General features: G+C 45.0%; 1 protein-coding gene and 1 long non-coding RNA gene across 2 annotated transcripts; one reads left to right on the top strand and one right to left on the bottom strand.

The window, feature by feature from the left end:
• LOC117500639 lies at nucleotides 1-18979 on the top strand. Its single transcript, XR_004557814.1, has 3 exons — nucleotides 1-2323; nucleotides 7937-7940; nucleotides 18968-18979. It is a non-coding gene; the product is annotated as an uncharacterized LOC117500639 (long non-coding RNA).
• Nucleotides 4089-25473, bottom strand: LOC117500638 (bcl-2-modifying factor-like). The gene is made up of 4 exons (XM_034159383.1): nucleotides 25339-25473; nucleotides 22782-22978; nucleotides 21861-22063; nucleotides 4089-6156 (listed from the first exon to the last, which is right to left on the bottom strand). The coding sequence occupies exons 2-4, from the start codon at nucleotides 22951-22953 to the stop codon at nucleotides 6040-6042; spliced, it is 492 nt and encodes a 163-aa protein (XP_034015274.1). The 5' UTR covers nucleotides 22954-22978; nucleotides 25339-25473; the 3' UTR covers nucleotides 4089-6039.
• Between the last annotated feature and the right edge of the window lie 484 nt (nucleotides 25474-25957).

Below are 25957 nucleotides of genomic sequence, written 5' to 3'. Positions count from 1 at the left end.
GTGACTTCTAACCCTAGTTACACTAACGGTCTGTACAGCTGTTATGAGAGGGTGAAAACACAAGGAACCTTAATGTGTAGCTACACTTTAACCACATTAAGACTGAACTTGTCCAAGTGCCCCAAGTGAAGGAGTTCAAGTACTTTGGTGTCTTGTTCACGAGTGAAGGGACAGTGGAGCGTCAGATTGGCCAGCGAATCGGCGCAGCAGGGACTGTATTGGATTCGCTCTACCGTACTGTAGTGACGAAAAAGGCAGCCGAACCAAAAGACTGGTCAAACTTTTTCCTACTCTCACCTATGCTCGTGACCGAAAGAACTAGATCACGGGTACAAGCAGCCAAAATGGGTTTCCTCAGGGGGGTGGCTGGTGTTTCCCTTAGAGATACGGTGAGAAGGTCAGTCATCCGTGAGGAGCTCCAAGTGAAGAGATTATATGTCCACACTGGCCTGGGAACGCCTCAGTATCCCCCAAACAGTGGTGGTTAATGTGGCCTGGGAAAGGGAAGTCTGGGGTTCCCGGCTGGAACTGCTGGCCCCGCGATCTGGTCCCGGATAAGCGGTTGAAGATGCATATATGTAACTGAACTTTAAACTCAGAAAGTTAAGTAATTTCTCTCCACCGAAGTCTGAGTTCGGAACACATTTGAATTAATAACTGTTTGACTGCAGCTGCTAATTTTCACAAAAAGACCAACAACTGACCAAATTCATCATTTGCACAAGCATTAACGCGCTTCTTGCATGCTAATACCCATGCTAGGATTAGCAGCACACAGCTGCATTCGTCTTCAAAATTAAAAACTCTTGAGGACATCCACAGATTTAGAAAACACCCGGACTCAGAAGGTACAGAGAACTAAAGCATGTGTCGGACTGAGACCCAAGCAAACGGAACAGGGTAATTGTACACACGCATGTGCGTACGTATACAGTAGAAATTAGAAAATACACAAAAGAAATAAATAAGAAGAAAAATAAATTACAAAAACGACAAGGCGATGAAGGAGCACAACAAACAGGTCCGACGGTGAGGCGGGAACTATGAAGACTGGCTCAGTGTTCAGGATCCGCAGGAAACAAAAACCACAAATACTCTGAGTGAACTTCACACTCCCACAACACACTCGCTCGTTCCCGCTGCCGCCGCAGACTGCAGGTCAGCCTCATCAGTAAAAAACAACAAACAAAACAAACACCACACACACACACGCACCCTTTAACACCAGTAGTTCAGAACTAAGGTAGGAACTGTCTTGTTGGTGACATTTTAACCCCTTAAAATAGATCAAGGTTAGCCATCTTTGAACTTGTCCAAGGTCTATGTCCCAAGAATGTTCCCTGTGAATTTGAAGACTCTGGCAGTAAGAGGACTGGACTTACGCTGAGCACAGACAGATGGATGGATAGATGCAAAACCTTCGCAATACCTGACGGCCATATTTTGATGGCCTCTGGTAATGAAGCATTAACGACAACCAGTTCACTACAAACGACTGTTCTAACGAGTGAGCGGCGCAGAGGTTTAGCTCGGTCCAGTGAATGAATGTCGCCATTTTTCCACATGCAATTTATCACCTTTACCCATTTTTCGATTGACCAATCCGAGATTGCACAAAAAGCAACCCTGCAGTCAATAGACACTGTACCACCAGAGGATGCTGGCGTAGGAACAAAAACAGAAGATTTCCTGAAAGAGTTCCAGCGGTGCAAAAGGTCCTGAACAGTACTGTGTTCCGACAAACTGATCCAAAGCAGCAGCTGAAGAATAAACAAGGCTGGTGATGTCAGAATGCTAACGTGTAACAGATGCTCAAGGTTACGACGAGCAGCCCGAAGTGTGTCCCTGAGACATCATTAGGATAACGAGAGAAACCTTAATTATGTGGAGAGGAACACGTAATTACTAACCTGACACGCTTTCTGGATCCACAAGTTGGACTGCGTCCAGCAATGAAAAGTTGAGTTGCATCTTAAACCTGTGCAGGCTGGATTTCTCTTGGTTCCATTTGTAGAATGTGTATCAAAGACGACATTCACACACGACATCCGTGGTTCTGCTACAATGCCAGCGCTTTTTAGCCTGAAACAATCCAAATCCAGTGGCAACTGTCGGCTTTGCTGACGTATTGGCGTTGGACGTTTTCAGAACAACTGTCAGGATAATAGCTCGAGTCATTTGTAGATATTTTGCTTTGAGTTTGATTTTGGTCGACTTCCAGCTGTTATTTTGTTCTCTCGTCCAATCACATGCTGTCAACCTCTGAAGTGATAGAAAACAGACTTCCAAAAAGCAGGTAGCTATCATGCAAGCGAGCAACCTCGTATAGATCAGTTTTAAAAAGGCTCTAACGGATAACAAATCAGATATATCAGAGTTTGTGATCCACTAAACAGTGTTTTCTATGAGAATTCCTCATGGATCTAGATTTCTGAATCTGCACACTCACTGGTGACCTGGTGCAATTACTGTATTTTCCAAAGTCACACCAGAGTACAAGTTGCACCTGTCAAAATGCATCTAGGGAGATATATTCACACCTTTTTTTCCTGCATGAGGAACTCACTTTTAACAGTTTCTCCCCACAGTGATGAGTTTAGCACGTGCACATCAGAACATGTGCTGTTACTTAACATACGGACTTTTAACCTTCAAAAATAAGCAAGATGGACAATAAACATGCAGTGGAGAACATATTGTAAGCTGTCTGACACAGGTTGTAGAAACACTACAATAAAAACATGACGCAATTATATATACACACATCTTAATTTTAGTCAGCTCTTTAATCCTGTAAACCTTAATTGGAGTAAGCGGTTGAAGATGAGTGAATCAGCTCTCTCATTTGGGAGTTTTTTGCATTGCTGTCATGTACATTTATTATTGCGGTTTATTTTGCTTAGTGTGATGTTTCCTGGGAAAGCCCTATACGAGGTCTGTCCAAAAAGTATCGGACCTTTTTATTTTTTGCAAAAACCATATGGATTTGAATCACGTGTGATTGCATCAGCCAAACTTGAACCTTTGTGCGCATGCTTGAGTTTTTTCACGCCCGTCGGTTGCGTCATTCGCCTGTGAGCAGGCTTTGAGTGAGCACTGGTCCACCCCTCTCGTCGTTAAGAAATGGCGGAATGATTTGGAGCTTTGCTGCATCAATTTTTTCCTGAAACTGTGAGAGACCTCCAGGTGGACACCATTCGGAAAATTAATATGGCTTTCAGGGACGATTTTATGGGGATTACCTAGATTAAGGAGTGCTCCAGACGGTTTAAAGACCGGCCACAGCGTCTGAGAGCGCGGCACGCTCCGAGCGCCGATTGACAGGCTGACACCCCGCTGAAACAACCAGATCATTTCCAACGTGAAGGCTTTGTTGATCCGGGACGTCGTCTGACTTGACTTTCACAAAAAGGCAGAAGGCTTGGACATCAGCACTTTTTTGGCACATTCCACTATTACAGGAGTTTTTTTTCATGGAAAAAGAAGCGGATGAATGCGCCACCGTGCCGCTCATGGCGCGGGACAAAACCACCTCCGTGTTGGTCTCTCAGGACGGCTTTCAGGTGGCTTTCAGACGGCTTCCGGTTGCTTTTCAGTCGTGTGAATATCCGAGAAATTGAGCATGAGCTGGACATGCCCCAACATGTCCTGTGAGGCTTCATCACGGCGTTGCTTTGCGCCATGCGGCTCCGCCGCGACATGCGGGATTCCTCTGCACGTCTGTCTCAATGTGCCGAAAAAGTGCTGATGTCCACATCTTCCGCAATTCCTGTGCTAGTCAGACGACATACCGGATCAAGACAGCGTCCAGTTTAGAAATGAACGGCACATTCCACTGTTACAGGAGTTTTTGTCATGGAAAGAGGAGCGGAGGAATCCCGCGCATCGCGGCGGAGCCTCATGGCGCAAAGCAACGCCGTGATGATGCAATCACACGTGTTTCAAATCCATATGGTTTTTGAAAAAAATAAAAAGGTCCGATAGTTTTTTAACAGACCTCGTATAAATAGTTAACTGTATTGATAAACGAAACCGAACTAAAACAAACTAACAAAACCTCAGAAATTAGTTTAAAAAAATCCAATATATTGCAACTTATACTGTGGAACCTCAAGTTTAATGATGAATACACACGGACAGTGCAGCATTTGTCAGTGCTGGATAAGTCACAATTTTATGTGCTCATCTCGTTTGTGTAACTGTAACAAACAATCAGATGACATTTCAAATGTCTGTGCTGAGATGATGCGAAAGTAAATGATGGTCATAGCTAGGCTGATTTGCCAAGCTCAAAGCTCAAGTTGTATGTCTTATCCAGCACCAGTAAATGCTACACTGGTCCCATGTATCAATCACAGTAACTGCAGCAAGACACCAGTCACAGTGCAAGTCTCAGCCACCAATCTGTGGATGATTCTTGTACCAGTAAACTGTCCCACAAACAGACTTATGTGGTTCACAGTCAGCTGTACGGTTCAAAACGTCACCACTTGTCAGCCCCGCCTCTTTCTCAAGGAGCAGTGATGGAGTGGGACATGTGGTGTTGAAGATGCCTGATGGCACCAGCGTTGTTTTTTTTTGTAACAAGAAAACCTTCATAACAGACAGAGGTTGAACTCTTGAAGGATGAATTCTAGTGCAAAAACAGTGGATCCACAGTTCCACTTTAAAGGGCACACAGGTCTGAAAACAAACAAACAACAAAAACGGTGAAGGAACATCAGAACATCAACTAAAGGCGACAGTAATGAGTTGGACCTACAAGTCGATCAATGTTCACTCTTCAGGAAAACATTTGGAAGATCTTCTCAATAGTCCAGTTCAGCAACTACAAAATGGACAACAAACAACCGAAGACTCAAGAAGTCTATCTGCAGATGTTGAACTTTGACAGATGTCGAACCACACAAAAGGTACAGAGTCACATTTTTAAAGTAATTTCAGTAGGATTTCATACAAACAACTGATGCAGCAACTTACCCCCTCGAGGTCTGAACTGGTGTTTTGACTGAGCCCATCAAAATGAGCCTGTATAAATGCGAAAACCCTCCTAATTTGAACATCTCTCCATCAATATTTCAGAGTACACAAACAAGGGGACCTGCTACCTTTATATTCACGATTTTTGGCAGTCTACTTCAAGTGTTTTTTTCACTCTACGATAAACTTCCAAATCACTACTTTCACCCAGGTGAGGATCACAGTGCCACCAACTGGTGATGACTGGAGTTGCTGGTTTGAAGCCGTTCTGTCCCTCCCTCACTCAAACACTTACACTGAGATTTTAGTTATTCATTTTCATAATTAACACCACTGAACCAACAATTGGAATTATCACCCAAAGCCTCAAATTACACAAATAATTCAAAAAAACAATAGAAAAAAAATCAATTTTCTGTCTGTTAAACTATAAATTCATAAAGGTAATTGCTCGTGTGTAATCAGAGTAGGACCCAGTGTGTGACCCTTCTTTGATTATTTGCAGAAACATCGAGGGGCTATATCGAAATTCCAACCCAGGAAGAAGGGAAAACAAAACACAAGGCAAACATGAGGTGCAAAGTGATTTGTTCTGACAAGTTGCCTCTTTGGAAATCACTAATCCGTTAACTTGACAAGTTAACCAGGAAACGTTGGAAAAGAAAACCCTTTGACTTTGTGTTGCCTGTAAAGTCTGCATGAATTAAGGCGTAGCCAGGGTATGCTGAAGTCATCAAAGATAAACACGTGTGGAAGTGCAAAAAAAAACAAACAAAACTTTAAAAACAACTATGTATTATACAAACACATGACAGCACTCCTGTATCAAAATAAGAGAGTTGTCCTGTGGAGGAATCTCAGAGGATCATGGCATCTTCTAGGAAAAAACCCCAACAGAAAACAAAAAAAAAATTAGTCCTTGTATAAAAGTTGTCTCCGTCCCGCGGTGACCTTTAGTCTCATTTCTTTTCCAAAAACAGACCCGTGTTAGATTTGACAGTGCCATTAGGAGCTCAGTTCCTCTGAGTGATGAACCAAAAGGATGCAGGAAGAAAATCCTCACCTCCGCCCAGCAGCACCCCCTCCAGCTATGAAGCCCCTGTCCAACAGAATGCCGAGCAGAGCAACCGCCAGGCGCCACCACAGCGGGCCCCTGTTCCTTTGGTTTTGGTGGTACTGCAAAGACAAAAACAGTAATGCAGTGTGTTAAGAAGTGGACAGAACTTTCCTATAACTCAATCACAGCTTACAGCTCTGTGAGTAAGTGACTTCTGGAGAGTCCGAGTTTGTGACTGTATCAGACCAAGACTAAAGATCCAGGTTTGCAGTGACTTCCTGGACTTGGCCATCAGAAGTATATCTGAATGCACGTTGGCGTGGACGTAACGGTCAAGTGATTAATGAGGTGGGCTTGTGACCGGAGTATCCTCAGCTCAAATCTCCATCAAACCAGAAAATCATGCAGGGCCTTTGAACAAGGTCCTTTTTACCCAAGCTGCGCCCTGTGTGCAGCTGAGCACCCACACGCTACAATGATTAGTCCACTACACGTGCAGTGAAAGTGCTGAACTTGTAGAAACGTTCATGTCTCTGGATCTTTGGCCTTTGAGATCCTGGGAAGACCTTATGGAGTAATAAGGTCAAAGGTCAGAGGTGTTTGGTGATGCTGATATCTTTTCAGGAGAACAAAGGTCCAAGTCTTTAAGGTCCGGATGCTTTGTTTGGTGTTTGGGTCTGTTCAGGTCAGACCAGTCCCATCAAGTCTATTTTAGCTCCGGCTACATTTAATCCCAGCAGGGTTTATCCCGGTCGGTTTGGCAGTGGATCTGTGACCACTCGGTACCTTGTTCAGGATAGTTCCAGCTAAAATAGTTCTTAATATAAAGCTGCTGGTCAGAAAGGGTCGGTGAGTGCGGTTAAAATGGTCATGTGTGAATATTGTCAAAAAAACAAAACTCTGGAACACGTTTTCATCTTTTTCAGATCCCATCACTGGTTCTGGTTCCCTACAGACATTTTGAGTCATAAACACATTCACGTCGCTCAGCCACACTTTTTCCTAATTGTTCTGGCAGAGACCAGCAGGAGGAGCCGCGCTCTCTCAGGCCCACTGGCATGATTAGGGGTATAATAATGTTATCTCCCGCATTGAGAAGTTAAGATAATTGCACCAAACAGGATTTGGAGGATCTTGATGAGCGGCAGGGAACCACATAGTAGACGCCACCCCCTCTGATAATCTGCAGCTATTTTCAGGCCACCGCGGTCATAAACTCGAGAGATTAGATTGTCATGACAGTGCACGTTTACCAACTTCTCTCAGCAGCATTCTGCAATTATTTATGAAAGCCTCAATGTCTGATAGCACAGATTAGATACTGACATGACCGTTAAAGTGGCGTTTAAGCGCGGCTGTTTGAACAGCCAGCAGCTGGCACTGCGATAAGCCTTTGGCTTTCTACACTCTTATCAAACTCTGCTGAAAATTGCCAGGTGTTGCGTAAGATTTGGCAGGTTCCAAACATCACATCTGTATCTTATACACTCATTCACTCTTTGTTAAAGTTAACCATCAGTGCCAAGCCTGGAGAGGATCTGGATTAAAGCCCCTCTGTTACATGACTGACTGAACTCATGCCCGGGGATAGTATGATGACAACATAATTGAGGGATCTCAAATTGACTGCTGAGGTACCGGATTAATCCAGAAGACTGGTAGTTTAGGGCTCGCGGTGTGCTTTCTGTATCTAATGTATCTATATATTTCTGTAAGCTAAGCTCTTATCACTGTCAACTATCAGTTAAACCCCCAAAGACTCCAAGACCCTTATGTGGGAACTTTAATCCAGGTGTAGTGTAAAAGGTGGGGCACTTCAAAACTATGAACTGCAGATTACATTTAGGTGAACATCAGCCAACAAGTGAGCAGGATGGTGGAGCCTTGTGATGTCATAAGGCATGTTTTGGAGATAGAGATGGTTTAGTGCTTAAAAAAGGTGGGCTTAAGACCAGAAGAGCCTCAGTTCAAATCCCCATCATTCTGGACTTTGGTGAAAAGTCCAGAATGATGGGGAGAAGTCCTGAATCCCCAAGTTGCTCCCTGTGTGCATGGCAGCATGATGACAGTGTGTGTGAGAATGTGAGACATTGCTGTAAACTGCATTGAGCGCTTGCACAAGAGGAAAAACAAACATTCAACATCATTTTGGTAAAGTAAAAATTCCAATACATACATTTCATGTAACTATTTTGAATTAATTTAGCACTTTAAAACATTTTCTCATTTTAATAAAAATGAGTAAACCTGCCATATTTTCTTGGTAAATAATAGGAGTGCACACAAAGATTGGCCAACAAAACAGAGTTGATGGACAGATGCTAATGTACTTTTTCAGTTCTAAATCAATTAAATGTAAATATGTGACGTGGGCTTGGAGTGCAGCTGGTTCAGGCACTGAAAGCGCAGAGTCTTCAACGGTGCAGATAACGAGAGCAAAAACACGGTGTGCATACACAACCCTGCTGTCATCACCTCATGTGGAAAGCAGGAGTGTTCAGGCTTTCATAAAAAATAAAAAAAAAAATCCCCCGCCCACACACACACAGCTGATACGTGATTCTGCTCCTTGGCCTGTGCAGGCTGCAGCAGCCTTCCTGCTATTGTGACCGTCATTACTGCAGCGTCTCAAATGGCGAGACGGCTAATGTCAGTTGTCCTCTGGGGACCTCCACGTCCCCTTTGGCTCCCTCTGACTGAAGAGCAATTTATCTGTCAGCATCCACCAGCACTCCGCTGCCATCTAATCCCTCCTTCAGCCAGGGGCCAAGGGCCCCCACGGTGAACACTCATGGCCACGTCACTTCAGCATCCATTAAGACGCCAGAGCTCACATCAGGAACAAGCATCTGCACTGAATAACTAGAGAGCCCTCAGAGCGCACACCTCTGCCGGGCTACACTCTGGTTTCTGTGCATCAGGTGAACAATATAAAGATTGTGGTGATGTCATGAAGTCAGGCCTTGTTGGCAGGTGGTGGGGGGAATACAATTTGTTATTGTCATTTGTTTGTATGCTTAGAAAAAACAAACACACACACACACACACACACACACACACAACATTTACCTATTTTTTTTCCCAAATATTCTGACATTTGTTTAACATGGAGCCTTTTTTCTGGTTTATATTTTGTCACATTTTACTAACACTTATTAAATATGTTTATCACTATTTTACCACTTTGGACTTAATGTGCACTTTTTCTGTTCTAAAGAAAAGTTTTGCTTCCTCGAGGAATTGAGGGGCAGGAATTGCTCAAACCATAGACTCTGTAATGAGAGTCTGACAGTTATTCAGTAATGGGACGAAACTGGAACTGAAGCTTGAATCATCTTGAATGGAGTTTAAAATCAGAGCTGATTTTAGTGTAATCAATTGCTGGAAGGAGGAAAACAGGAATCAAAACAGAGTGAGAGTTTTTGTGCAGACAGCCAAAGCAGAAAAGCAAGCAGGGGTGTGTTCATGCACAAGCACACAACAATTAATTGCACAATTACACTGCAGAGCCCGAAATAGAAAAGACAGAAGCTACAGTGGAATCACGCCTCCAGAATCACCTAGTGTTTGCACAATGTAGACGGGCCGGGCCTGTCACTGGACCAGAATCCAAGAGTCAATGCTGATAATCACCTTTACACCTACATGCAGTATTCATGCCGAAGAAGATGAAGCTAGACAAATTAAAATAACAACTAGCGCATTTCCTGTGGGGATCCATGGGCTCTGGATTGGGTAGTGTTTATAAAATAGGTAGCTGACATTTTTCAATGGTGGTAATAAATTATACAAAGTGTCTATAATGAGTTGGAATGATGTGTGAGTCCAGCATGTTTTTAGAACCTTAGACCTCATCAATTTTTAGAAGAGGAACTAAACCCTATTATCCATCCATCCATCCATCCATTTTCTTCCGCTTTATCCGGAGTTGGGTCGCGGGGGCAGCAGCTCAAGCAAAGCCGCCCAGACCTCCCGATCCACACACACCTCCCCCAGCTCCTCCAGGGGAACCCCAAGGCGTTCCCAAGCCAGCCGAGAGATGTAGTCCCTCCAGTGTGTCCTGGGTCTTCCCCGAGGCCTCCTCCCAATGGGATGTGCCCGGAACACCTCTCCAGCGACGCATCCAGGGGGCATCCGGAAAAGATGCCCGAGCCACCTCAACTGACTCCTTTCGACGTGGAGGAGCAGCGGCTCGAGTCCGAGCTCCTCCCGAGTGACCGAGCTCCTCACCCTATCTCTAAGGGAGCGCCCAGCCACCCTGCGGAGGAAACTCATCTCGGCCGCTTGTACTCGCGATCTCGTTCTTTCGGTCATGAGCCAAATCTCATGACCATAGGTGAGGATCGGAACGTAGATTGATCGGTAAATCGAGAGCTTTGCCCCCCTACTCAGCTCTCTCTTCACCATGACGGTTCGATACAGCGACCGCATCACTGCAGATGCTGCACCGATCCGTCTATCAATCTCACGCTCCATCCGTCCCTCACTCGTGAACAAGCCCCCGAGATACTTAAACTCCTCCACTTGAGGCAAGGACACTCCACCGACCCGAAGAGGGCAAAGCACCTTTTTCCGGTCGAGAACCAAGGCCTCGGATTTGGAGGTGCTGATTTTCATCCCGGATGCGTCACACTCGGCTGCAAACTGCCCCAGTGCACGCTGAAGGTCCTGATTTGACAAAGCCAACAGAACCACATCGTCCGCAAACAGCAGAGACGAGATTCTGTGGTTCCCAAACCAGACCCCTCTACACCCTGGCTGTGCCTAGAAATTCTGTCCATAAAAATAATGAACAGAACCGGTGACAAAGGCAGCCCTGGCGGAGGCCAATGTGCACTGGAAACAGGTCTGACTTACTACCGGCAATGCGAACCAAGCTCCTGCTGCGGTCGTACAGGGACCGGATAGCCCTTAGCAAAGGACCCCGGACTCCTGGAACACCCCCCATAGGGTGCCCGGAGGGACACGGTCGAACGCCTTCTCCAGATCCACAAAACACATGTGGACTGGTTGGGCGAACTCCCATGCACCCTTGAGCACCCGATGGAGTGTGTAGAGCTGGTCCAGTGTTCCGTGACCAGGACGAAAACCACACTGCTCCTCCTGAATCCGAGTTCGAACATCGGTCAAATTCTCCTCTCCAGTACTCTGGAATAGACCTTACCGGGGACGCTGAGGAGTGTGATCCCCCTACAGTTGGAACACACCCTCCGGTCCCCCTTCTTAAACAGAGGGACCACCACCCCGGTCTGCCAATCCAGAGGCACTGTCCCCGATCGCCACGCGATGTTGCAGAGGCGTGTCAGCCAAGACAGTCCCACAACATCCAGGGACTTAAGGTACTCAGGACGGACTTCATCCACCCCAGGAGCCTTGCCGCCGAGGACCTTTCTAACCACCTCTGTGACTTCAGCCTGGGTAATGATGAGTCCGCCTCTGAGTCCCCAGTCTCTGCTTCCTCTTCGGAAGACGTGACAATGGGATTGAGGAGACCCTCGAAGTATTCCTTCCACCGCCCGACAACATCCCCAGTCAGGGTCAACAGCTCCCCATCCGCACAGTAAACAGTGCCGGTGGAGAGCTGCTTCCGCCTCCTGAGGCGTCGGATGGTTTGCCAGAATCTCTTCGAGGCCGACCCATAGTCCTCCTCCATGGCCTCCACGAACTCCTCCCAGACCCAAGTTTTTGTCTCTGCAACTGCACGGGCTGCGGCACGCTTGCCCTGCCGGTACCTGTCAGCTGCCTCCGGGGTCCCACCTACCAACAAAGATAAGTAGGACTCCTTCTTCAGCTTGACGGCATCCCTTACTTCTGGCATCCACCACCGGGTTCGGGGATTGCCGCCGTGACAGGCACCAGAGACCTTGCGACCACAGCTACGAGCGGCCGCATCGACAATGGAGGTGGAGAACATGGTCCACTCGGACTCCATGTCTCCAACCTCCCCCGGGATCTGGAAGAAGCTCTCCCAGAGGTGGGAGTTGAAGACCTCGCTGACAGAGGGTTCCGCCAGTCGTTCCCAGCAGACCCTCACGATACGTTTGGGCCTGCCAGGTCTGACAGGCTTCCTCCCCTCCCAGCGGATCCAACTCACCACCAGGTGGTGATCGGTCGACAGCTCTGCCCCTCTCTTCACTCGAGTGTCCGAGACATGTGGCCGAAGGTCAGACGATATGACTACAAATTTGATCATTGACCTCCGGCTCAGGGTGTCCTGGTGCCACGTGCACTTATGGACACCCTTGTGCTCGAACATGGTGTTCGTGATGGACAAACTGTGACTAGCACAGAAGTCCAACAACTGAACACCACTCGGGTTCAGATCGGGGAGGCCGTGCTTCCCGATCTCCCCCCTCCATGTCTCACTGTCGCCGCCCATGTGGGCATTGAAATCCCCCCGGAGAACAATGGAGTCCCCAGTCGGAGCGCTATCTAGTATCCCTCCCAGGGACTCCAGGAAGGTCGGGTACTCTGCACTGCTGCTCAGCCCGTAGGCCGAGACAATGGTGAGAAACCTGTCCCCGACCCGAAGGCATAGGGACACAACCCTCTCGTTCACTGGAGTGAACGAGAACACATGGCGACTGAGCTGGGGAGCAACAAGCAATGCGACCCCAGCTCTCCGCCTCTCCCCGTGGGCAGCGCCAGAAAAATGAAGCGCCCAGCCCCTCTCCAGGAGTTGGGTACCAGAGCCCAAGCTGTGCGTGGAGGTGAGTGACTATCTCTAGTCGGTATCTCTCAACCTCCCGCACAAGCTCAGGCTCCTTCCCCCCCAGCGAGGTGACATTCCACGTCTCAACAGCCAGGGGCTGTGAGCATGGACCGAGCCGCCGGGCCACCCGCCCTCGACCGCCACCCAATCCTCTCTGCACCCGACCCCCATGGCCTCCTCTGCAGGTGGTGAACCCACAGGAGGGCGGGCCCACGTTGCTTTTTCGGGCTCAGCACGGCTGGGCACCATGGGCTAAGGCCCGACCACCAGGTGCTTGCGCGCGAGCCCCAACCCCAGGCCTGGCTCCAGGGTGGGGCCCCGGCTCCGTCATACCGGGTGACGTCTCGGTCCTTGATTTTTTACTGGTCGTGGAGGTTCTGAATTGCCCTTAGTCTGACCCGTCACCTAGGACCTGTTTGCCTTGGGAGACCGTACAAGGGGCACAAAGCCCCCAACAACATAGCTCCTAGGATCATCCGGGTACGCAAACTCCCCCACCACGATAAGGTGGCAGCTAGAGGGGGAAACCCTATTAAAACCTATTATTTCTTGTGAATTATATAACTTTTTAATGTTAATTTACCGTCTAATGTATTTATAAATTGTTTACATTCTTGTTATGATATACACACTATTATTACTATCACCACCACCTGCATTATTAAGATTACTTTATTTTTACTTCTATTTTGTCATTTGATTTTTTAAATGAACCACAATGGAAATAAGTGTTTTCACTTTCTTGTGTCATCCATGTACGCTTTTAAAATAAAGATGACTTACCGCCCCCTGCTGGAATGGCGTGCAAGTCCAGAATGTAATTATCAACATTCAGTGTTGTTAGCCAATAACCATAGTTTCTCCCAAAACATTAGCCCTATCAACGTTTCATTTTGGCGGTGTTCATCCTTGTCCCAAAATGCATAAACATACCAAACGGCAAATGTCAGCTCTCCCCAGTTTTTCAGTGATTGAAGTTATACGCACGCACTCAGAGCATCTTTTCTGCATTCTGCAGCAAGCAGGTGCTTTTATTTTTACACACCCATAAACAGAGACAGTGGCAAAAGACATCAAATGCAGTGCAGTTTTCACTTATGGTAACGGCAACATGACACTTAACTAAACCAACACTAACAACACTGTTAAACTAACATGAACCACAAACATTTAAAACCCCAAAATCCCATGGTGCATTGCAACACAATGTCCATTGTTCACTGTCGTTAGACAATATCATTAATTTCTCCAAAAATATTAGTCCTCTCAACTTTGTTTTCGCAGCATTCATCCCTGAACCAAAATACATGAGCAAACCAAATGGCAAATATCACCTCTTCCCACTTTCTTCTCCGTGACCGATGCCATACATACACACAGACGCCACTTGGCTATTACAATACAGATGTGGTGTTTTATGACTGTCAACAGGCGGCAACGCAGCATTTTACCATTGTTCAACAGGGTGAAGTGTCACAGCTCCGCCCCTTCACGGCTCTGTGACTGGATGTGTACTACTCTAAAGTCAGAGTTTACTGTCAAACTGGTGAAAAGTGGAGAAAACTCCACCATGTTCAGCAGATTCATCATTTTGACATGATGAGCACATCTCAAGTGAAATAAAGTGGCTCCAGATTATGTTGGAGCACTAAAGTAGGCGTGTGTTTTCATAAGCATGAAGAAATACACTAATGATACTAGCAGGAATCAACAGAAACAAAGAAGTTTACAGTGGAAAAGGTTCTACACCAAAATTAGATGGGTTACTAAATAGCTGCAAATAAACAAGCAAACTAAAGATGTTAATTAAAAATTTCTGCTGAACTTACAAATGACCACAGCGAGGCTCTTAATTTGCCCAGCTGGAGGCAGTAAAGACTGAAACAACCCCCATATCCTCCAGGTAAGTTACAGCTTTTACGTAACAAATAAAATAAATTTACATGTGTGTAATTACATTTATGGCGTATCCGGAAAGTATTCACAGCGCTTCACTTTTGCCACATTTCTTTATGTTACAGCCTTATTCCAAAATGGGTGAAATTCATTTTTCTCCTCAAAATTCAATACACAATACCCCTTAATGACCATGCAAAAAAAAAAAATGTTTTTTTCAATAAAAACAAACAAACAAACACAAACATCTAAAAATCAGATGTACATATGCCTGGTCATGACGACAGAAAGCTCAAAAATGGACTGAGTAACTGAAATGTCAGAAAAATCCAGGATTGTTTCGTCTTGCTGGAAGTACACCTCAATGAGTTCTATCGAAATACATCATCACAGACGGCCTTCTGCAGTATTCCATCTCCAAAGAAAACATTTGAAATCAGTGAACCAATTAGAGTTTAAATGACAAATTAAAATTAACGATAAAATGACTCTTTGCAGTTCTATAAACAACAAAAAAAAGCTATTGTTTGATCTTTTTACTCAAACAGGTGTTGAGAGTTACAACCAGTAACAATTTTTAAAGTTACATTCAAAACAAACAGAATACTTGTACACGAGTCATATTTAATCTTTTTGCTGGCTGCACAATAAATTGCCCCATTGGGGATAATAAAGACACTGTGACACATATGCACACAAATCTATATGTGCCATTCAAACGATATAACCGCCGCTGTTTACATATGTCCTGTATGTTGGCATGAATATTAAGCAATAAATCCACTAGGGGGCACTACACAAGCATGACAGCAATAATGCAACTAGAGAGAAAACTGTAGGCATTGTTTTTGACAGCAATGTTCCGCAAGACCATTAAATACTCCAAAAGTACCAAAAGCATCATTAAACTTTATCCAATTTATACACCACTGCTCAATGTCTGTCCTTTTACTATTAGCTACACTGTGGTGGGACTGCTCCTTGTCATTTGAAGACAAACATAAAGGAGGTGCTGCACAGTTCGCTCCCGAGTCCTGATGACAACACCCCCCCCCGATTCTCTTAAACCTCCACCTGCAATGAATCTGTGGTCTCATGGAGGACCTCCCACCCTCCACGCTACAAACCACTGATGTCAGCAAAAACAAAACAACCCCAAACAAACAAAAAAGAATCTGACTGCAACTTCACAACGTGTGCACCCTGTCACTCGCTGGCTGAGGATACGACTCCAGTTTTCACTCCAACTACCCTTTCTCATGTTTTTAATGGCACCAATATGAAAGCACAACCCACTTCCTCATCGCCTAACCCAGACCCACCTTCAACGTGGGTTAGAGGACCTCAGCCACAACAGAGTCTGCAAACCTGCTGTCTGCCAGCTCAGTCAGCTGATACCACAACATGAGTCACGGCATGATATGTGCACATCCGTCTCACACCTCTGACAAATAAAACATGTTCCAGCAGCATTATGGGGTGGAGGACCAAAGTCCAAAACAACAGACTTTAAACGATTATCTGATCCTCATTTCAAAACATGCTTTAAAAGCTATTTGAGACGTTTCCACACGGATACTGAGTGGAGTACATCAGTGTACGAGGTCTGTTAGAAAAGTAACGGACCTTTTTATTTTTTGCAAAAACTATATGGATTTGAATCATGTGTGATTGCATCAGCCAAGCTTGAACCTTCGTGCGCATGCGTGAGTTTTTTCACACCTGTCGGTTGCGTCATTCGCCTGTGAGCACGCCTTGTGGGAGGACTGGTCCAGCCCCCTCGTCAGATTTTCATTGTCAGGAAATTGGCTGATCGACTGCCGCTTTGCTTCATCAAAATTTTTTCAGAAAGTGTGAGAGACAGCCAAGTGGAAACCATTTGGAAAATTCAGATGGCTTTCGGTGAAGATCTTATGGGGATCACACAGATTAAGGACAATTACAACTGGATTAAAGACGGCCCACAGCGGCGGATGGCGCGCAGCGCATCGAGCGGCGATCGACAGGCTCAAACGACCAGATCATTTCCAAAGTGAATGCTTTGTTGATCCGGGACGTCGTCTGACTACCAGAGAAATGGCAAGACAGCTGGACATAGCACTTTTTCGGCATATTCCACTGTTACGGGAGTTTTTGTAATGGAAAGAGGAGCGGAGAAATTCGCCATGGAGCGGGACGAAAGCACCTCCGTGTTGGTCTCACAGGACAAGCCCTAACATGCCCAGCTCTTGCACCATTCGGAAGATTCAGACGGCTTTCGGTGGCTTTTCAGTCGTGTGACTATCCGAGAAATTGTGGACGAGCTGGACATGCCACAACATGTCCTGTGAGGCTTCATCATGGCGTTGCTTTTTGTTCTGTGCCCTGCGCCTCTGTCCCGACGCGTGAATTCCTCCGCACGTCTTTTCATGACAAAAACTCCTGTAACAGTGGAATGTGCCGTTCATTTCCAAAGTAAACGCTTTCTTGATCCGGGACGTCGTCTGACTACCACAGACATGGCAGAAGAGTTTGACATCAACACTTTTTCAGCATGAAAAGACGTGCGGAGAAATTTGCGCGTCGACAGAGGCGCAGGCCACAGAACAAAAAGCAACGCCGTGATGAAGCCTCACAGGACATGTTGTGACATGTCCAGCTCGTCCACAATTTCTCGGATAGTCACACGACTGAAAAGCCACCGAAAGCCGTCTGAATCTTCCGAATGGTGCAAGAGCTGGGCATGTTAGGGCTTGTCCTGTGAGACCAACACGGAGGTGCTTTCGTCCCGCGCCATGAGTGGCTCCGTGGCGAATTTCTCCACTCCTCTTTCCATTACAAAAACTCCTGTAACAGTGGAATGTGCCGAAAAAGTGCTATGTCCAGCTGTCTTGCCATTTCTCTGGTAGTCAGACGACGTCCCGGATCAACAAAGCGTTCACTTTGGAAATGATCTGGTCGTTTGAGCCTGTCGATCGCCGCTCGGTGCGCGGCGCGCCATCTGCCGCTGTGGGCCATCTTTAATCCAGTTGTAATTGTCCTTAATCTGTGTGATCACCATAAGATCTTCACCGAAAGCCATCTGAATTTTCCAAATGGTTTCCACTTGGCTGTCTCTCACACTTTCTGAAAAAATTTTGATGAAGCAAAGCGGCAGCCGATCAGCCAATTTCCTGACAATGAAAATCCGACGAGGGGGCTGGACCACTCCTCCCACAAGGCGTGCTCACAGGTGAATGACGCAACCGACAGGCGTGAAAAAACTCACACATGCGCACGAAGGTTCAAGCTTGGCTGATGCAATCACACATGATTCAAATCCATATAGTTTTTGCAAAAAATAAAAAGGACTGTTACTTTTCTAACAGACCTCGTAGTACACATTTGTTTGGCTATATTAGGGACTTTGGCATCAAAGTAACTATAAAGGAACTTGACCAGGTGTCCCTGGAACCCTACCACATGACCAGGTGTCAGTGGAATAATCACACTGTTGTGTGCCATCAGGACATCCATGAGTGCATGTGAAGAACACTTCAGGGATGTGGTCATAAATCAAATTCAGCTGCTTGGATCGACCAGAGTCCGGTTTTTGAAATATTACAGCCAATCAACTGCACGTGCTTGGGGTTACAGTCACGAGCAGAGTTCCTCTGGAAAATCTGTCACCGCTAAGAGTTCTCAACATAAAAAAGTCTGAGATGAGATTTAAAAAAGGGACACTGTCAAAATGCACAAGGCCAAACCTCACCTCCAGAAAATGATATCATATTGCACAATCCGTGAATTTAAATGCAGAAATGTGCCGTTACGGTTGGTTCTAGATGATTGTCTGGTTTGTGGAAAAACTTTGCAAGCTTTATTTTTTCCTGGCACATCAGGAAATGACAAGACAAATATTACCTTCTCAACCTAACAGGATAGACAAGGCAGGAAGTTTGAAGACTTCATTCGGAACCAGTGTTGCCACAGTTACTTTGAAAAAGTAATCCAATTACTGATTACTCCTTGAAAAAGTAACTTAGTTACTTTACTGATTACTCAATTGTAAAAGTAACTCAGTTAGATTACTAGTTACTTTTTTAGTTACTTTCCCCAGCTGCCGACAACAACTCACTTTATAGTCACCCTTTCTTGACTTCAATGAAAATAAATACTTGTTTTATAAAAAGTAAAATAAAGACCTCTTTCTTGACCTCATATTCAACTGTTGACAGCACTGTAACAGTAAAACTTGCAATTTCAAACCTACATTGTTTAGAAATGTAACTATTAAATTCTAACTCTCTAAACATTTTACTTGTCGAAATTATTATTATTTTAAGCAATATTAGTAGTTGTAGTAAAAAACCTTCAAAACTGGACCTTTAATCTAGGGGTGTTGTGGGGGAGGGGGGCACATCCCTGCCCCACGCCCCCATTCCATCTGGATTCGCCCCTGCTTTGGCGTTTGAGCACAAAGAATGGATAACATTTATTTATGCAGAAAACAGGACCAGATTTACAGGTAAGAAAGTTTTATTGCGTTTTCACATCATGTGGTCCTCAGAAAGAGAGTTTAGGTGCATTTGAGTGGAAAATAGTGTTAGTTGTTGATGCGTCGCGGAGTATCAGCTGTTTTTAACGAGACGATACGGAGCAGGTCAGCTCAGAATTCTAAATAAAGGTGGGGAAAAAGTATAAAAATGTCTTTGTAAAGCTCAGTGCAGGTGTGCTGATCACCGCGCTTTAAGAGGTGAGGACGAGTCGAGCAGCTGCAAAAAACCGTGGATGAAAAGCTCACAGCTCACTGAAAGTGCGCAGTTCAGTCAAACCCCGACCTCCTGCCCACAGACCAAGTTTAATGTTGCTGTTGACCCACAATGAAAAATAATAGTAACGCACAGTGACATGGAGAAGTAACTTTAATCTGATTACTGATTTGGAAAGATTAACGCGTTAGATTACTTGTTACTAAAAAAAGTGGTCGGATTAGAGTAACGTGTTACTAAGTAATGCGTTACCGGCATCACTGTTCGGAACATGCAGCAGCCACTTTGATGTTTTGAGGCAAACGTCTCATAAACATCTACTGACAACTGGGCAGAGCAGTCTCATTTGAGGGCTGGTGCTAAGGGGTAAAATATGACGCAATTTTGCTACATCCAAGGACAGTCCTCGTCTGTCCCCATCAGAAACACTGCACTTTCTCTGGGTTTTTGGGAAAATTACATGCAAACAAAGTGAAAACGCAAAAGAAAAAGTGACGATGCGGTGGAAAAGTGGACATGTGTTGCGGTTTGTTTAAACGTGCCAAGGCGGTTGTGCAGGCGAGAGAACGTAGCTACTCTGTCAAGGTGTGTAGGCTAACACTTACTGACACGACCTCTCCCATTTTGCCTCGTCTTCCCTTCTCCAGTGGGGACCAAAAAAAACCCTGCATTTTTCCCCGACTGCTTCAGTGACTGCAGCCGAAAACAAAACAGTACACCATTTTCCTGTGTGAAGTAACGCCGTTTATGTTGCACGACAGGCTGTCCCCAGAAGCAGTCAAATCCCACGATATCACGCAGGGGTTTAAACGAGACTGCGCTGCCCTATAATCAAGTATCACCATATTAAAACATTCACGGTCAGCTGAGCTCAACCAGCTTATTTTCACCACAAACAAAGTAAACTTTGTATTTTCTGTCATTTCAGCATAATGAAACAGAGGAATGACAAACATTTGCCTAAGAAGTCAAACTCAAGCACCCAATTTGATGTCATTTATACATAAAATAATAATCATCATCATCAGGCTATGACATTTTATTATTACACAACATTCATTAATATAAAATATCTGGGACACTACTCGCAAACACTCCAGCAGTAGTTTTGTAAGAACACAGCTCTATATATTTATCACCTCTGTCTGCTGAAGGGGTGGCCCCACTGTCCCTGCAGTCCTGTTCTGTGGAACTTCCTGAAGGTTTGGTTTGTCTGATCCGTGGAAATCATCTGCATTTTCATCTCAGCACTTCTGTGTGCCTGGTGTTTGGTCCAGCGTGGGGACACAGACTGTCTTTGCAGCTGGAGCCTCACCAACTCCCCCGGTGGACAATCAGTAGCCTTAATGTCTCTGTCGTGTTTTAAAGCCTTTGAACAGTGTCTGAAAACTTTTACTTTATGCACGCTGTTTAATCCCAGCTTTTAAATCATTGTGGACCTTTGTCCTCTCCACCAGTGACTGAGGAGAACTGATTTGGGTTTCCTGTGACGTGTTAAAGGACTGACAGGAGCCTCCTTAAACACAGGTCTTCACCTCCAGGATCGTGTGCTCCGCTTCAGGTTACAACACGCTCACCTTTTCGCACCACTTCTGCTTTTTTTTTTTTTTTTTTTGGATGAAGGCGTGCGGTTTATTTCCTCTTTGTGCAACAGCAGACTGACGGCTTTCTCAAGTGCAGACCACAGCAAACAAAATAACACCACAGGTTCAAGCCACACCCACACAGATGAGGCATAGAGTTGGTGGACGATGTCACCCTGTCTCTGTCTGCTGGCCCCACAACAGGAGGCGAGAGAAACAAACAGGAAAGGGAGTGTGATGTGGGGGAAGGGCTGTTCTGGTTCTGTGCACGCCGTCCCCACAACACACACTTAAGATAAGCCTGCAAGATTACAATTTTTTTAAAAGCACATTTGTCAGAATGACACATCAAACAAGGACGCAGACAGGTCGAAATTTCAGCAGGGAGGCTTCAAACTTTAAATTTCTGATGAAACTGTCCGAGTCACCCACATTCCCTCCAAAGTTAACGTGTGGAACTGAATGCTATTTACTCTATCAAAGCTCAGCCTCTCATTATTACCTTAAAATTAGTCAACAAACTTCTGCTGTCTGATTGGTCACACAAGGATTTGACCTTCAAATGTATAATGCACTGCTCAGGACAAATTTATCCACGTGACTGTTTTCCTGAGGATTTGACAGTAACACTGTGGTTGACCGTAATATTTTGCATGTTGGCACTCAGCTATTTGTAGATTCACACACAGAAGAGAAAGTGCCACGTGGGTCGTATTTCATGATATGACGAGGCATGTTGTGGGCGGTAACACTTTGTTTACAAGAACTCATAACATAGGTCACAATGACTTTCGGAAGAGATCCTATTTGTGTGGTGCCATGCTGTGTTTTTGTCAAATGTATTCAAATTTGACAACTGAGTAGTTCTGGCTGAGACAGGAGAGTGTGTCCGTCCTCCTCACCCGTTGTAGGTGTTCCCGGTGGAGCTGGTCTCCAATCAGCTGGAGTTTTTGACCAATGCAGGCCTCCACGCTGTGGGCCGCAGGTTGCTGGAGGTGCCGCTGCTCCATCCTGTTTTCCTGCTCTGGGCTTTCCAGTCGCCTGGCGTCCGGACCCCGAACAAGCTCGAAGTGTGCTGGCAAGTGCAACAGAAATCCTGCACTGCCTGCAGAAGTAAATATTCAAAAATGTGCATCAAAGGGTCTGGCTGAGCTTTATGACATCACAAAATGCACAGCTACTTTTTTAAAAACATGTGTGCAACTTATTCTGCATCATTTCTGATAAATTGTCAACCAGAAAAGTGCAAACCAGCATGAAAGTGTCTGGAGTTTAATCTGTCAGGAAGCAACAAAGCAACTGGAGAAGCTGCTGTTTGCTATAAAATCCAATAGTTATGTTTTATTTGTAATTTATTAGAATAAATAAGTAAACAACCCTACTTCAGCACTTGTTTTTGAAGTATCTCCTGATCTTATTTTGCATTTTTTTGTACCACAGCAACACACACACACACACACACACACAAAAAAAACATTTTTTTGTCAAATGTTTGGGATGCCTAAAACCTCTGCATGCTGCTGGAGCTTTGACCAATCAGGTGTCTTTTCTTTAATAAAAGCTGTTTTGGAGTCTTGGGTCTGATTGCGTGTGTACAGCACCGCTCGATGATAATCAGCGCTCCAGTGCAGGTAAGCGTCTGGCACCTTCTGAATGCCGAAGCAGCTGTGTACACTCCACACAGACCATAAAGTCCTGCATGACAGCGACTGTCAGGCGCCACCAGTGACATCAGCACAGGCACCCTGGTACTCACTTCTCACCAAGTCTCATGTGCTAGTTTATGTTTTACAGCATTGGCTGTCACGCAGCAAGCGTCGTACCGTAGAACAGAGATATGGGCTCCTCTGAGATGCCACAGGGCAGCATGCCGTTGGTCAGCGACAGAGCCGGGCCAGGTGTTTGTGTGCTGCGCTCTTCACACTTTATTTCCCTGAATGCGGTGCGCCAGCAGCGGAGGTCTGGCTCAAACACATCATCCTCCTCATCATCCATACGGGGGTGCTATAAGATGAGCAGCCTTATGAAAGACAAGAATAAAAAACAAAAGACAGATTAGAGCAGTGTCAAAACTATAGTGCTGCAGCCAATTATTTTCATTACTGATCCTGCACAAAGATGCTCAGCCAAGAGTGCTGCCAGAGCACTCAGTTTTAATTTGTCCTGCTTTGTCACACACACTTAATTTTCTTTGGACAAGCAGCGCTTCAAAAACAGCATGAATATCATGTTTACAAGAAAACACTTATAAAATGGTGTTTCAGCTATATTAGCTTCCCTGTACTGCTGAGCTAATGGTAACAAGACTGAAACCAAAGACTGCTTTCAGTTTAAAATAACAAATAGAGAAGTTTAAAAAAAAAAAATCATTGCTCAGCCTCTGGTGATGCAGCCTGACAACGTTCTGTAATCATGCTAAAATGTGTACACAGGTCAGTGAGGTCACCCATGCTAACTGTTGTAATTCTGGCACTGGTGCATCATGGGTGAAAAATGTGATCATTAATGTTGTCCAATTTAAATGTTAATAATTACTGAACAAGTGTTTGGAGATGCAAAGTTATGACAAACTGCTTTCCTCAAAATTGTAATTGGCCTCAAGTCAATAAAACCCACAGTGAAGAAGAAGAGGCAGAGAAAACCAGCAAAGTAATGTACCTGATTTGTGACAGAGTTCAGTGTTACTGATCAAACCTCACATTTACCAAAAACAGGAGGGGCGGCAGTCAAAGTTACTTATAAATGACACGTTAAGATGTTCAGGCTTTTTAAATTGTCATGACTTACTCCTTTTCAGTCCAAGAGGAGGTTCTGTTCCCATTCCAGCAGAAACAAAGCATCAGTGTCACTTATTTAAGATACACTGATTTGAAGATTAAGATTATTCTTGTGCTGACTGACTAAATGATGCACTGTGACAGTCTGGAATGTCACACAAAAAGGTATAATAAAACAGGCTGAACATGAAGAGTTTGGCTGCTGCACTTCCAGATTAAGATCAGTAGCAAAAACCACTGAGTGTTTGAGGAAAATGTTTCACTCATTTCTTGGACTGGCCGTCCTGCTTTCATCTAAACATCCTGATGCTGCATGTACACCAGGTGCGCACACACAATAAAACCACTTAATGTTTTGTTTTGACAAAGACGCTGTAAGATAAGAAGATGATGGACTTATCCAGATCCAGTGGCTCCCTCTGCTGTAAACACAAAAAAAAGGAATGGAGAAGGTGAAGCGCTTGCACAAAGTGTGTCAAAGCTTCATGTTTCATATCAGGCTGCAACCTGAAGTGACCTGCAATCTGAAGCACAATGCCTTCAAAAAACTTTGGCTACAAGCAACCCGCCAGCACTCGGATATACGCCGGTCACAAGCAAATGCCGCATCGAGACGCAGTTGTCATCCTCGGAAATACCGTGTCCAGATGCAATTATCAATCCTCCAAAATAAGACACCTGGACAAAATTGTCAATATTCCCAAATACCGCATCCAGGCGCAAGTGTCAATTTTCAGAAATACTGCATCCATACACAAGTGTCAATAGTGTCAATTTTCAGAAATACCGCATCCATACACAAGTGTCAATAGTGTCAATTTTCAGAAATACCGCATCCATACACAAGTGTCAATAGTGTCAATTTTCAGAAATACCGCATCCATACACAAGTGTCAATAGTGTCAATTTTCAGAAATACCACGTCCAGACGCAAGTGTCAATAGTGCCAATTTTCAGAAATACCACGTCCAGACGCAAGTGTCAATCCTCCCAAATACAATTGTCAATTCCCCTAAATACAGCATCTATACTAAACTGTCAAATTCTCAGAAATGCTGCATCCAGACTAAAGTGTCCATCCTCCAAAATCTAGAAATTTGTCCAAAACAGCATAATAGGAACTGTAGCTACAAATGTTGTCTTTTCATCCATGTGTTCAGGTTTGGTCTACAGCAGCTAGAAATATTTTCATATCAACTTTGCAGTTTATTGGCAATAATGGTCAACTCCAAACCGATCCTTTCAGTTTTATACATAACAAGCTATTTATCAGTGTTTGCAGGAAAGACGTGATGAAGCTTCATTCTTTACAATAATCATTTAAGTTTTACTTTTGTCTTACCTGTTGAGGATTCATTCTTTACAACAATCATCGAAGTTTTACTTTCGGCTTAACAGTCGAAGCTTCATTCTTTCCAACAATCTTAGAAGTTTTATTTTTGTCTAACAGTTGAAGCTTCATTCTTTCCAACAAATCTTAGAAATTTTATTTTTGTGGTGATGAAGCTTCATTCTTTGTAACAACGGCGCTTTTGTTTCACTTTGTTAGCGGAGTTCCACACTACAAGCACCGAAAACAAAAGGATAGTTTGTTCACACTCACCGCGTACAAGTTCTCGCTGTGACCGCTGTTCCACACTCGAAATAAAACCCGCTCAGTATCCGGCAAGTGGAGCAGCTTACCCTGCACCAGCTGAAGCTCGCTTCCATTCTGCGACGAAAACACCGAGCAGCGGGTTTCATTTCGCTGACGTCAACACCCCACTCTGGCTCCGCCCCATATACGTATACGCTCCGCCCAAGGCGGGCAGAGAAAAGCCGCTGAAAGGCGCCTGCGTTTCTGTCGGCAGGCTGCACTGCGTATCCATGGTAACTACACCGACGGCACGCCTTCCTTTAATTGTAATTTACATTCCGGCGGCTGCAGCCAATCGCCGCATTTGTTTTCATCCCGCCTTCCTCATCGCGTATTCACACTGATTCAGACACGTGGACGGGAAATTCCCGCGTAGCACGAGACCGCTAAAGCCCGCCGCTATGGAGCATGCGCAGTGACGCCATCACAACTGAATATTTACATTTTCACACGCACGCACACACACACACACGTCATTATATTTTCCTAAAAGCTGGTTCATATCATGCTGCGGTTTTTTTAAATGCAGAAACATAACCTCCCAGACACAGTTCGAATGTTCAGAAGGTATTTTGTGTTCTCGCTG

The sequence above is a fragment of the Thalassophryne amazonica genome, chromosome 19 (assembly GCF_902500255.1).
Source record: "Thalassophryne amazonica chromosome 19, fThaAma1.1, whole genome shotgun sequence".
Classification (NCBI taxonomy): domain Eukaryota; kingdom Metazoa; phylum Chordata; class Actinopteri; order Batrachoidiformes; family Batrachoididae; genus Thalassophryne; species Thalassophryne amazonica.
The sequence above is the reverse complement of the archived record's forward strand: the minus strand, read 5'-3'. Positions and strand labels throughout refer to the sequence as shown.